The 14,137-nt window shown below is 35.1% G+C and overlaps 1 protein-coding gene across 1 annotated transcript; it reads right to left on the minus strand.

Moving 5' to 3' along the window:
* Positions 1 to 434: 434 nt before the first annotated feature.
* LOC139871711 (cyclase-associated protein 1-like) lies at positions 435 to 4,343 on the minus strand. Its single transcript, XM_071859441.1, has 10 exons — positions 3,918 to 4,343; positions 3,240 to 3,408; positions 3,080 to 3,144; positions 1,886 to 2,192; positions 1,646 to 1,793; positions 1,440 to 1,549; positions 1,300 to 1,355; positions 1,161 to 1,217; positions 873 to 1,013; positions 435 to 752 (listed from the first exon to the last, which is right to left on the minus strand). Exons 1-10 carry the CDS (start codon positions 4,188 to 4,190, stop codon positions 666 to 668), a joined length of 1,413 nt encoding a protein of 470 aa, XP_071715542.1. The 5' UTR covers positions 4,191 to 4,343; the 3' UTR covers positions 435 to 665.
* Positions 4,344 to 14,137: the final 9,794 nt, after the last annotated feature.

Raw genomic sequence — 14,137 nt, forward strand, 5'->3', positions numbered from 1 at the left:
AAAGAAACACCCGTTTCTTGCTTTTTATTATTTTTTATTATTTTAAAAATATTATTTATATCTCTATTTAATACTTAACCCAATTATATTTTAACACATCATCACAATACTCCTAACTAACACCAAAAAGTAACACCACCAATGCTCCACTCAACAAAGAAACACGTCATACTTATCCAAAAAGTGCAAAAAGGCAAGTGACACCACAAGAGACACTGCTAACCATTACAAATGGTCTAACAAGTTTCCCTTAATTCCATTGAACATGAAAAGCTGACAGTAGATTAATGTGACAGTGCAGCTTTTCTTAGTAGGTCAGTTATGTTACATGCACCCTAACTTTCAAAAATACATAACAATTGAAGAGACACACAGACACACACACTACAACGCCATCATTATGACTCGAAGCGATTTTCAAGAAACAACATATCGAGGATACAAACCAGTACATAAATGGAACCCAGAAACCAAAACTTCAATCAGGAGCAACAGAATCTGCTAAATACACGCAGATTGTTACAATCAATTTTCATATGTTCAAACCTTTAGGTATGAGATGCACCTTCAGCATTCAAAGAAACACAATATTGAAACAAAAAGAAAAGAAAAACGGATAACTATAACAACATGATGATGGCGATGATGATGATAACAGGTAGCAATTAGCCTCCAGAGTGAGACATGGGAGTTGTTACAAACTGTCCATCCTTGTAACTATGAATGTACTGCTGGGGTAAAGCATGCTCCACCTGCAACCACAAAAATAAAAATCAAAGATTCCAAATCATGTTGCTATACTTAAAACCTGAAGCATATCAAAATAACTGAAAACTGAAAAGACAAACAAAATAATTAGACGAGATGCATACCAAATCATTATCAGGACCAGAGGCAACCAACACATTAATTTCACTCGACTTCGCAGTGGTTATAGAAGCTTCTAGAGAATCCTTGCCCAAGTACAACTGGCAACCTGATGAGTTGTCCACTGAAATTGTAGGGGCTGTACCCTATAACAATCATACACATGCAAAACAATGGAGCAACAAAGTTAACTTTAATTGAACTCTAATAATCAAATAAATTCACAACAATTCAGGCTTCTAATATATACAAGAAAATTAACCACCTGAACATAGCAGAGGTAAGAGTAATACCTGACATTGAACTTCAACACTGTTGCAATTCACGATTTCACAAGCAGCAACAACATCCTGTTTTAAGGTTCAAAGTCGGAGTTCATTTTTTATTCAAGTAAATGCTTCAAATGTAAAGAGTAACATGTTATTAACTGACCGTGAATACAACACCCATTTTTGTGCATTTGTCAACAGTTATGTTGTTGACTTTCCCTGCACGAAACAATTAAGTATCTTGAATGTATAAACTTTCTATTTTTACACAATAAAGAAAAGGAATCAAAAAAGGAAAAGTACCTTTAATTTGTAGAACTGAATCTTTGCATCCAAAAATGTACACGGTTTGCTTTGAATCACATTGATCAATCAACAAATCCTTCTTCCCAATTTGATTCTCAACAACCCATCTGCATTTTACAAGAATCGGTAAGCGCCTCTATTTACATCGCGATACCAATATCTTGAGTCAATCATGAAACATAACACAACAAATGTGTACTCACTTGCGGCCCATTTGAAGCTCAAACATAAGACGTCCAACTTTAGAAGCAGATGGTACACTTGCACGAACTTCTTTTTCACCAGCACTGACAAAACCAGCTCTATCTGCACGGTTCTTGGTCTTCATATCATCTGTAACCTTTCTTAATCCTAAACAATTTCAAAACCAAAGTCAATCAAAAAAGTAATTAACTAAACATCAAAATATTAAAATAATATGCATTGAAATCAAGAAATGTTACCAGCAGTAACAGGCTTAGAACCAATTTCTTGAAAAACAGCGGCCATTCCTTCCTTAGGGCGTGAAGAAGATGGCTGGGAAGACTCAGGTGTGAATAGTGACGATGGTGGAGGGGGTGGAGGAGCAGGGGCACTTGGTTTAGGAGCAGATTTTGGTGGGCCCGATACAGCGGGCCCGTTAACACTCCAAACGGGCCCCAAAGGATAATGACTCTTCACGTAATTTCTCAATCCGGGCACAAACAGTTCTTTTAGAGCTCTTGCCCACTCTACATGATTAGCATCTTTATTTTTATATTCTACAAGAACCTAAAAATGCGGGCATCAATATATTAGCAATGCCAAGTTTATAACTTTGCAGCTTTTAACTAAAAGTGTCCAACATTTGTGATATGTACGAGTGTTGAATAGCCAAATGCTACATTTTAAGGGTGAACAAAAAAGTATGTTCCTCTAAAGCATGTGGTGAGATTACCTATTCGTGTAATCAATAGTTACCAAAAATATGATAGAAAATTATTCACAAACACTACAAAGATTCAACTCTAAATATGTGCTATTGCCCACTGTTAAAATAAAGAGAAGCAACTGGTTCCAACAAGTTTATAAAATACAACAGAAGAAAAACATAAAAGTAGTTATCCAAAAGCATCAATACTTGCAAACAAACAAGCACCTGCGCAAAAATGTGGTATTCGACTGCTTATGACCACAACATGAAATACCTACCTTTTAGATATTACAGTAAAGACAATACATCCTATTGAATTATATGAAAAAACAACATACTTGACTTTAATAAAGCACTAAATGTGCAATCACATGGGACTTTCTGCCACGTGTAGATTTGGTATCCATGGCATGCTAGATGAATCATATAATATTGAAATGTATAATTTAGATGTATAAAAAGTCTAATCCAATTAATCCCTGATTTGGTTAATTAATCCGTATACGGTTCAAATTGATTAATCCCTGATTAGTGATCACATGAGTACATCACAGAAGATTATGTCATATACTATGACGTATGACCATTTTTTCAATTCAGATTTGGTGCGTCTAAGTTATCAGTATTTAGAACAATCTGAATGCTTCTGTTAAAAAAAAAAGAAAAAAAGAACAATCTAAATGCTTGAACTTACAAAGAAAACCAACCTTACAAACTTACACTACAAAAAGAGATAGTATAATACCTTATTGTTGTAGAATTCAGCTGCTTGCCAAGATTCTTCAACGTGTGCAATAGGCATACTCATTCCTGTGGACATAAAATCAACAATAAGTACCCTGATGCAATATGCAATATGTAATAGGACCTTTGTCTAAACACAAAGTATAGAAAATACTTCTCACCACAATCTTTGCCCATGTAGGCAATCCATGCTAGAGCTGTTAAACTCTCTGCAACAGCTTTTAAGTGGTTATAAAAATCAGACCGTCTTCCTTCTGTCATGCTAATCGCTTTCATTAATTTTTCATTCAATGGTTTCAGAAATTCCCCCAATTCTACCATGTCAGGTTTCTGCATAATTAACACCCTAATATTCAACAACATAGCGTAACTCCAAATATTGAATAAGAAGAACTATGTAGTATGGCATAATATTGACATTCATCAACACTCCCTGGCTCAATAACAAAACACATTGTAGCAATGTAATGAATCAATCATTAATTAAATATACACTACACTAATTTTAGATACATTGTAGTAAATTTCAACAGCGGAAAAAAATGTAATACTGAAACATTCTAAACATAAAAGTAAACTTCACAACAAGTGATCTGAATCAAACACCTTATTTACACAATAACTAACCTAACTTCTAAAACACACAATACGCATGGTGTTAACTACACATACGAATCACACATGGAGTACAACATCAAATGATCCATTTCTAAGAACTCTAGCAATATCAGATACCTAAATTCTAAGCTTCACTAAAACTGACCTAACGTCTAAAATACATAACAAATACAACATAACATTGATTATAAATTCAAACTCATAAAGCTAACAAAAGTAACCTTAGTTTGCTTGATTTTGATGAGAAGCTCTTTTTGAACATTAAAGGCTTCATTAAGCACATTAGTGACGTCATTAACCTGTCCGCCAATCTTCGTCGCAGCACCGCAAACTTTGCCGACGTATTCCGTCAAAAATTCATCAAATGCGATAATCGATGGATCCGTTGAAGCGGCAATCGCATCAACGTCGATGTCGCGTGACTTCGAACCAACTGAAAGTGATTCCAACCGAGCTACAGCAGATTCTAACCGCTGTATCAATTTCTCGTCCATTTGGTTGCTTTCTCTCTCTAGAAGTTGAGGTTGATGTTGAAGGTTCTCTCTCTAGAAATTGAGCACATAAAAGCAGATCTGGTATAACTGGCAGTGAGTTGTGGGAATATAATCTGGTTTTTTGTGTAATTTTAAACGCCGAAAGGGAAAGAGTGCGTTTTGATGATCTTGAATATTTGGTTTATGTTTTATTATATTTTTTCAACTTGATTTCATATTTTAATTAAATTAATTTTATATATTTAAATAAATATTTATATTTATATATTTATAATTTATAATAATTTTTATATTTTATATAATTATATATAGTTAGCTTATTTCAAAACATCCCTAAAAGTGCACTTGCGTAGTTTAGCGGTCATGCTTGTACCTGCACGACTCTTTATTTCACCTTGAAAACCGAGTTGGAATGCTTTTAGAATAGAATGCTTCGTAACCTCGCCATTTTCCATCGTTAACACTCCTAAGCTTCGCTAAAGCGAGTACCTCGCTGCTGCTAAGTGTGAATATCCTGAGGCTATCGAGAGTAGGCAGAGGACTATAACATAGAAGAATGGCTACCCGAGCCAAGAAGGGTGATATATTAGCACGCACCTAGCAAGTCAAGCGTCTGGTTTAGATATAAAGAGAACCCATAGCATCATGTTTAATCTGGAGCAGATTGAGTTCACTGTCTCACCATTGGTTCTCTCTAGATCCTCACCCATATATATATATATATATATATATATATATATATATATATATATATATATATATATATATATATATATATATATATATATATATATATATATATATATATATATATAGCGAAGGGATCTAGAGAGAACTTTTGAGAGGAGTGAACCGAGAGAACTCACAAATTTAATGCACATGCACCTACCATATGCAAATATATTTTTTTTTTATTTTTTTCGATCTGCCACATGTCAGTATATGTTGTAGTGACCCGAACTTTTCCATGTTTATATATATTAATTGAGATTGATATTTACATGATTAAATGTTTCCAACATGTTAAGCAATCAAACTTGTTAAGACTTGATTAATTGAAATATGTTTCATATAGACAATTGACCACCCAAGTTGACCGGTGATTCACGAACGTTAAAACTTGTAAAAACTATACGATGACGTATATATGGTTATATATATAGTTAACATGTTTTTATTATAAGTATGTATCTCATTAGGTATTTTAACAATGAGTTATATACATAAAAATGAGACTATTAATTTAAGAAACTCGAAAACGATATATATAACGATTATCGTTATAACAACGTCTTACTAGGTACATATGAATCATATTAAGATATTGATACACTTGGTTAATTATGTTAAATGATAAGTAAATATATTATTAAGTGTATTAACAATGAAATACATATGTAAAAATAAGACTACTAACTTAATGATTTCGAAATGAGACATATATGTAACGATTATCGTTGTAACGACATTTAACTGTATATACATCATACTGAGATATATTATATATCATAATATCATGATAATATAATAATTTAAAATCTCTTTTGATATTATAAACATTGGGTTAACAACATTTAACAAGATCGTTAACCTAAAGGTTTCAAAACAACACTTACATGTAACGACTAACGATGACTTAACGACTCAGTTAAAATGTATATACATGTAGTGTTTTAATATGTATTTATACACTTTTGAAAGACTTCAATACACTTATCAAAATACTTCTACTTAACAAAAATGCTTACAATTACATTCTCGTTCAGTTTCATCAACAATTCTACTCGTATGCACCCGTATTCGTACTCGTACAATACACAGCTTTTAGATGTATGTACTATTGGTATATACACTCCAATGATCAGCTCTTAGCAGCCCATGTGAGTCACCTAACACATGTGGGAACCATCATTTGGCAACTAGCATGAAATATCTCATAAGATTACAAAAATATGAGTAATCATTCATGACTTATTTACATGAAAACAAAATTACATATCCTTTATATCTAATCCATACACCAACGACCAAAAACACCTACAAACACTTTCATTCTTCAATTTTCTTCATCTAATTGAACTCTCTCAAGTTCTATCTTCAAGTTCTAAGTGTTCTTCATAAATTCCAAAAGTTCTAGTTTCATAAAATCAAGAATACTTTCAAGTTTGCTAGCTCACTTCCAATCTTGTAAGGTGATCATCCAACCTCAAGAAATCTTTGTTTCTTACAGTAGGTTATCATTCTAATACAAGGTAATAATCATATTCAAACTTTGGTTCAATTTCTATAACTATAACAATCTTATTTCAAGTGATGATCTTACTTGAACTTGTTTTCGTGTCATGATTTTGCTTCAAGAACTTTGAGCCATCCAAGGATCCATTGAAGCTAGATCCATTTTTCTCTTTTCCAGTAGGTTCATCCAAGGAACTTAAGGTAGTAATGATGTTCATAACATCATTCGATTCATACATATAAAGCTATCTTATGCGAAGGTTTAAACTTGTAATCACTAGAACATAGTTTAGTTAATTCTAAACTTGTTCGCAAACAAAAGTTAATCCTTCTAACTTGACTTTTAAAATCAACTAAACACATGTTCTATATCTATATGATATGCTAACTTAATGATTTAAAACCTGGAAACACGAAAAACACCGTAAAACCGGATTTACGCCGTCGTAGTAACACCGCGGGCTGTTTTGGGTTAGTTAATTAAAAACTATGATAAACTTTGATTTAAAAGTTGTTATTCTGAGAAAATGATTTTTATTATGAACATGAAACTATATCCAAAAATTATGGTTAAACTCAAAGTGGAAGTATGTTTTCTAAAATGGTCATCTAGACGTCGTTCTTTCGACTGAAATGACTACCTTTACAAAAACGACTTGTAACTTATTTTTCCGACTAGAAACCTATACTTTTTTTGTTTAGATTCATAAAATAGAGTTCAATATGAAACCATAGCAATTTGATTCACTCAAAACGGATTTAAAATGAAGAAGTTATGGGTAAAACAAGATTGGATAATTTTTCTCATTTTAGCTACGTGAAAATTGGTAACAAATCTATTCCAACCATAACTTAATCAACTTGTATTATATATTATGTAATCTTGAGATACCATAGACACGTATACAATGTTTCGACCTATCATGTCGACACATCTATATATATTTCGGAACAACCATAGACACTCTATATGTGAATGTTGGAGTTAGCTATACAGGGTTGAGGTTGATTCCAAAATATATATAGTTTGAGTTGTGATCAATACTGAGATACGTATACACTGGGTCGTGGATTGATTCAAGATAATATTTATCAATTTATTTCTGTACATCTAACTGTGGACAACTAGTTGTAGGTTACTAACGAGGACAGCTGACTTAATAAACTTAAAACATCAAAATATATTAAAAGTGTTGTAAATATATTTTGAACATACTTTGATATATATATATGTATATATTGTTATAGGTTCGTGAATCAACCAGTGGCCAAGTCTTACTTCCCGACGAAGTAAAAATCTGTGAAAGTGAGTTATAGTCCCACTTTTAAAATCTAATATTTTTGGGATGAGAATACATGCAGGTTTTATAAATGATTTACAAAATAGACACAAGTACATGAAACTACATTCTACGGTTGAATTATCGAAATCGAATATGCCCCTTTTTATTAAGTCTGGTAATCTAAGAATTAGGGAACAGACACCCTAATTGACGCGAATCCTAAAGATAGATCTATTGGGCCTAACAAACCCCATCCAAAGTACCGGATGCTTTAGTACTTCGAAATTTATATCATATCCGAAGGGTGTCCCGGAATGATGGGGATATTCTTATATATGCATCTTGTTATTATCGGTTACCAGGTGTTCACCATATGAATGATTTTTATCTCTATGTATGGGATGTGTATTGAAATATGAAATCTTGTGGTCTATTGTTACGATTTGATATATATAGGTTAAACCTATAACTCACCAACATTTTTGTTGACGTTTTAAGCATGTTTATTCTCAGGTGATTATTAAGAGCTTCCGCTGTCGCATACTTAAATAAGGACAAGATTTGGAGTCCATGCTTGTATGATATTGTGTAAAAACTGCATTCAAGAAACTTATTTTGTTGTAACATATTTGTATTGTAAACCATTATGTAAAGGTCGTGTGTAAACAGGATATTTTAGATTATCATTATTTGATAATCTACGTAAAGCTTTTTAAACCTTTATTGATGAAATAAAGGTTATGGTTTGTTTAAAAATGAATGCAGTCTTTGAAAAAACGTCTCATATAGAGGTCAAAACCTCGCAACGAAATCAATTAATATGGAACGTTTTTAATCAATAAGAACGGGACATTTCAGTTGGTATCCGAGCGTTGGTCTTAGAGAACCAGAAAATTTGCATTAGTGTGTCTTATCGAGTTTGTTAGGATGCATTAGTGAGTCTGGACTTCGACCGTGTTTTCTTTAAAAATGATTGCTTAACATTTTTGTTGGAAACTATATATTTTTAACATATGAATATTATGTGATATATTAATCTCTTAACGTGTTTGATATTATGTGATAGATGTCTACCTCTAGAACAAGTCCCATTGACTCACCTAATAATAATGAAGAGTCAAATGTAAATTGGAATGATTTGTGGACTGATTCACAAGTTCCCGAAGAGGAACCGGAAGAAGAGTCGGAACCGGAAGAAGAATCGGAACCGGAAGAAGAATCGGAACCGGATGAAGAAATAGAACCGGTGGGGGAAATAATAAAACGGTTAAGTAAAAGAAAATCCTCAACCAACCGACCAAAGTTAATTATGGTCAATGGTGTTTCCGCCAAGGAAGCAAAATATTGGGAGGATTACCAATTCTCCGATGAATCGGATTCCGACGAGAATTCCGATGATGTTATAGAAATTACCCCAACTGAATTTAAAAAGGCAAAAGAAAATAATAAGGGAAAGGGCATAAAAATAGAGAAATCTAATTCCAACCCCGATGAACTTTATATGTATCGTCAACCCCCGAAGTCCTTAAGTTGTAACAATGACCCGGGAACCTCTAAACCACCAGGTTTTTCTAAACCAATGTGGACAACGACGGCTCGTATTAGGGGAACATCATATATCCCTAGAAACTTGGCAAAACGAACCAAAACCGAAGAAGAAGAAACGAGCGAGTCGGAATAAGATAGTTGTATTCGTGTGGTGTAATATATGGAATATAGTGTTCTTATGCTTTATGATATATGTAAAAATTGCTTGTATTAATAAGTATTTTTTTTATGAATCTAACTCTTGTCTATTTTACAGTTTAAAAACACAAAATGGATAGACAACCCAATATTTTAAGAGACCTACCCGGAGACATGATTGATGAAATCTTGTCTAGAGTCGGCCAGAATTCTTCGGCACAACTATTTAAGGCGAGATCAGTTTGTAAGACATTCGAAGAACGTTCCAAGAATGTCTTGGTTTATAAGAGACTTTCGTTTGAAAGATGGGGGATATCACATTGGGAAACCCATAAGTTACGATGTGTTTACTTTGACGCATATATTGCGGGGAACCCAAATGCTATTTTACGCAACGGGTTAAGAAATTATTTTGACTCAATATATCCGAATATTGGACTTCGTGATTTAGAAAAAGCGGCTAACATGCAACATAAAGAAGCATGTTATGCTTACGGATTAGTAATGTTCGCTTCTCACCAAAGTGAGAACAAGAACATAGGGCTACAACTATTAAACAAAACATTTCCACAAGTGACGGAGTCGGTAAGTGGGGTAAGAAATGAGGTTTTTAGATTATTACGAGACTGTTGGACATTACGTAACCCTCGTCCCTTTGATGACGTTACAACACGCTGTCTTATCAACGGCCATAACGGTTATGTTGCACAAGACCAAGGATGGGAAGTAGTCCTAGTAAAACCAGAATGCATGACTTGTTTCTGGACGTATGAATTACGTGTCTTTATTGCCTTTGCTGAACGACTTGTGTACTAGCTAGAATTGTCTTCACAACTATCTTGTATCAAAGTTATTGTGTGCTATATTTCATGCTTTATGTAAAATAAGCGGTATTGTAAGTTTGTAAAATATTGTATAAAAGTTTGAACGCGAAATATTATTATAATCAGTTTTTCATATAGAATTGTAGTAGTTGAATTGTATATTAGCTACTAAGTATGAACTTAACGGGTAGATACTACCCGAATTTAAACTTATAAAACGCTAATATGAAGAAAAAGCTTTTATAAATGAGTTCATATTATGCTACGAAATACTATTAACTACTCTTAATATTCTGTATGATTAACTTGTTCCATTTAACTATTTTGAAGGAAATGGCACCGACTACTCGACACACCGTGAATATGAATGAAGAGGAATTCCGTACTTTTCTAGCTTCAAACATAGCCGCAGTACAGGCTGCGCTACATACCAACAATAACCTTGGATCTAGCAGTACAGGAAATCGTGTAGGATGCACCTACAAAGAATTCACTGCCTGCAAACCTTTGGAATTTGATGGAACCGAAGGACCGATCGGATTGAAACGGTGGACCGAGAAGGTTGAATCGGTGTTTGCCATAAGTAAGTGTACTGAAGAGGACAAAGTGAAGTACGCTACGCATACCTTCACAGGTTCTGCGTTAACATGGTGGAATACCTATCTAGAGCAAGTGGGACAAGATGATGCGTACGCACTACCGTGGTCAGCATTCAAGCACTTGATGAACGAGAAGTACCGTCCCAGAACCGAGGTCAATAAGCTCAAGACAGAACTTAGAGGGTTACGAACCCAAGGATTTGATATTACCACGTACGAAAGACGATTCACAGAATTGTGCCTATTGTGTCCGGGAGCATTCGAAGATGAGGAAGAGAAGATCGACGCGTTTGTGAAAGGATTACCGGAAAGAATCCAAGAAGATATAAGTTCACACGAGCCCGCCTCCATACAACAGGCATGTAGAATGGCTCACAAACTAGTGAACCAGATTGAAGAAAGAATTAAAGAACAGACTGCTGAAGAGGCCAATGTGAAGCAAGTCAAAAGAAAGTGGGAGGAAAACGGTGATAAGAATCACCAATACAACAACAACAGCAATTACAACAATAATCGCAACAATTATCCCAACAATCGCAACATCAATCGCAACTACAACAAACGGCCCAACAACAACAACAACAACAACAACAACATCAACTACAACAATCATCCCAACAACAATAATAACCGCAACAACAACAACAATCAGAAGCAACTATGCCAAAGGTGTGAAAAGAATCACTCGGGGTTCTGTACCAAATTTTGCAACAAGTGTAAAAGAAATGGTCATAGCGCGGCGAAGTGTGAGGCCTACGGACCAGGGGTTAATAGAACGAAAGGAACAAATGGTGTCGGAACGAGTAATGGCGGAGCAAGTAGTGTCGGAGCAAGTTATGCCAATGTAGTTTGTTATAAATGTGGAAAACCAGGCCACATTATTAGAAATTGCCCGAACCAGGAGAACACGAATGGACAAGGCCGTGGAAGAGTTTTCAATATTAATGCGGTAGAGGCACAGGAAGACCCGGAGCTTGTTACGGGTACGTTTCTTATTGACAATAAATCTGCTTACGTTTTATTTGATTCGGGTGCGGATAGAAGCTATATGAGTAGAGATTTTTGTGCTAAATTAAGTTGTCCATTGACGCCTTTGGATAGTAAATTTTTACTCGAATTAGCAAATGGTAAATTAATTTCAGCAGATAATATATGTCGGAATCGAGAAATTAAACTGGTTAGCGAAACATTTAAGATTGATTTGATACCAGTAGAGTTAGGGAGTTTTGATGTGATAATCGGTATGGACTGGTTGAAAGAAGTGAAAGCGGAGATCGTTTGTTACAAAAATGCAATTCGCATTATACGAGAAAAAGGAAAACCCTTAATGGTGTACGGAGAAAAGGCAACACGAAGCTACATCTTATTAGTAATTTGAAGGCACAAAAACTAATAAGAAAAGGTTGCTATGCTGTTCTAGCACACGTCGAGAAAGTACAAACTGAAGAAAAGAGCATCAATGATGTTCCCATTGCAAAAGAATTTCCCGATGTATTCCCGAAAGAATTACCGGGATTACCCCCACATCGATCCGTTGAATTTCAAATAGATCTTGTACCAGGAGCTGCACCAATAGCTCGTGCTCCTTACAGACTCGCACCCAGCGAGATGAAAGAACTGCAAAGCCAATTACAAGAACTTTTAGAGCGTGGTTTCATTCGACCAAGCACATCACCGTGGGGAGCTCCTGTTTTGTTTGTCAAGAAGAAAGATGGTACATTCAGGTTGTGTATCGACTACCGAGAGTTGAACAAACTTACCATCAAGAACCGCTACCCACTACCGAGAATCGACGACTTATTTGATCAACTACAAGGCTCGTCTGTTTATTCAAAGATTGACTTACGTTCCGGGTATCATCAAATGCGGGTGAAAGAAGATGATATTCCAAAGACTGCTTTCAGAACACGTTACGGTCATTACGAGTTTATGGTCATGCCGTTTGGTTTAACTAATGCACCAGCTGTGTTCATGGACCTTATGAACCGAGTGTGTGGACCATACCTTGACAAGTTTGTCATTGTTTTCATTGATGACATACTTATTTACTCAAAGAATGACCAAGAACACGGTGAACATTTGAGAAAGGTGTTAGAAGTATTGAGGAAGGAAGAATTGTACGCTAAGTTTTCAAAGTGTGCATTTTGGTTGGAAGAAGTTCAATTCCTCGGTCACATAGTGAACAAAGAAGGTATTAAGGTGGATCCGGCAAAGATAGAAACTGTTGAAAAGTGGGAAACCCCGAAAACTCCGAAACACATACGCCAGTTTTTAGGACTAGCTGGTTACTACAGAAGGTTCATCCAAGACTTTTCCAGAATAGCAAAACCCTTGACTGCATTAACGCATAAAGGGAAGAAATTTGAATGGAATGATGAACAAGAGAAAGCGTTTCAGTTATTGAAGAAAAAGCTAACTACGGCACCTATATTGTCATTGCCTGAAGGGAATGATGATTTTGTGATTTATTGTGACGCATCAAAGCAAGGTCTCGGTTGTGTATTAATGCAACGAACGAAGGTGATTGCTTATGCGTCTAGACAATTGAAGATTCACGAACAAAATTATACGACGCATGATTTGGAATTAGGCGCGGTTGTTTTTGCATTAAAGACTTGGAGGCACTACTTATATGGGGTCAAAAGTATTATATATACCGACCACAAAAGTCTTCAACACATATTTAATCAGAAACAACTGAATATGAGGCAGCGTAGGTGGATTGAATTATTGAATGATTACGATTTTGAGATTCGTTACCACCCGGGGAAGGCAAATGTGGTAGCCGATGCCTTGAGCAGGAAGGATAGAGAACCCATTCGAGTAAAATCTATGAATATAATGATTCATAATAACATTACTACTCAAATAAAGGAGGCGCAACAAGGAGTTTTAAAAGAGGGAAATTTAAAGGATGAAATACCCAAAGGATCGGAGAAGCATCTTAATATTCGGGAAGACGGAACCCGGTATAGGGCTGAAAGGATTTGGGTACCAAAATTTGGAGATATGAGAGAAATGGTACTTAGAGAAGCTCATAAAACCAGATACTCAATACATCCTGGAACGGGGAAGATGTACAAGGATCTCAAGAAACATTTTTGGTGGCCGGGTATGAAAGCCGATGTTGCTAAATACGTAGGAGAATGTTTGACGTGTTCTAAGGTCAAAGCTGAGCATCAGAAACCATCAGGTCTACTTCAACAACCCGAAATCCCGGAATGGAAATGGGAAAACATTACCATGGATTTCATCACTAAATTGCCAAGGACTGCAAGTGGTTTTGATACTATTTGGGTAATAGTTGATCGTCTCACCAA

The sequence above is a fragment of the Rutidosis leptorrhynchoides genome, chromosome 10 (assembly GCF_046630445.1).
Source record: "Rutidosis leptorrhynchoides isolate AG116_Rl617_1_P2 chromosome 10, CSIRO_AGI_Rlap_v1, whole genome shotgun sequence".
Classification (NCBI taxonomy): domain Eukaryota; kingdom Viridiplantae; phylum Streptophyta; class Magnoliopsida; order Asterales; family Asteraceae; genus Rutidosis; species Rutidosis leptorrhynchoides.

Excerpts from the sequence above, each read along its gene's own strand:
- LOC139871711 (XM_071859441.1), bottom strand. The coding sequence starts at position 4,190 with ATGGACGAGAAATTGATACAGCGGTTAGAATCTGCTGTAGCTCGGTTG. Across the intron at positions 1,550-1,645 it reads GAGCTTCAAATGGGCCGCAA|ATGGGTTGTTGAGAATCAAA; the intron begins GTGAGTACACAT and ends TGTAAAATGCAG. Across the intron at positions 1,218-1,299 it reads AAATGGGTGTTGTATTCACG|GATGTTGTTGCTGCTTGTGA; the intron begins GTCAGTTAATAA and ends ACCTTAAAACAG.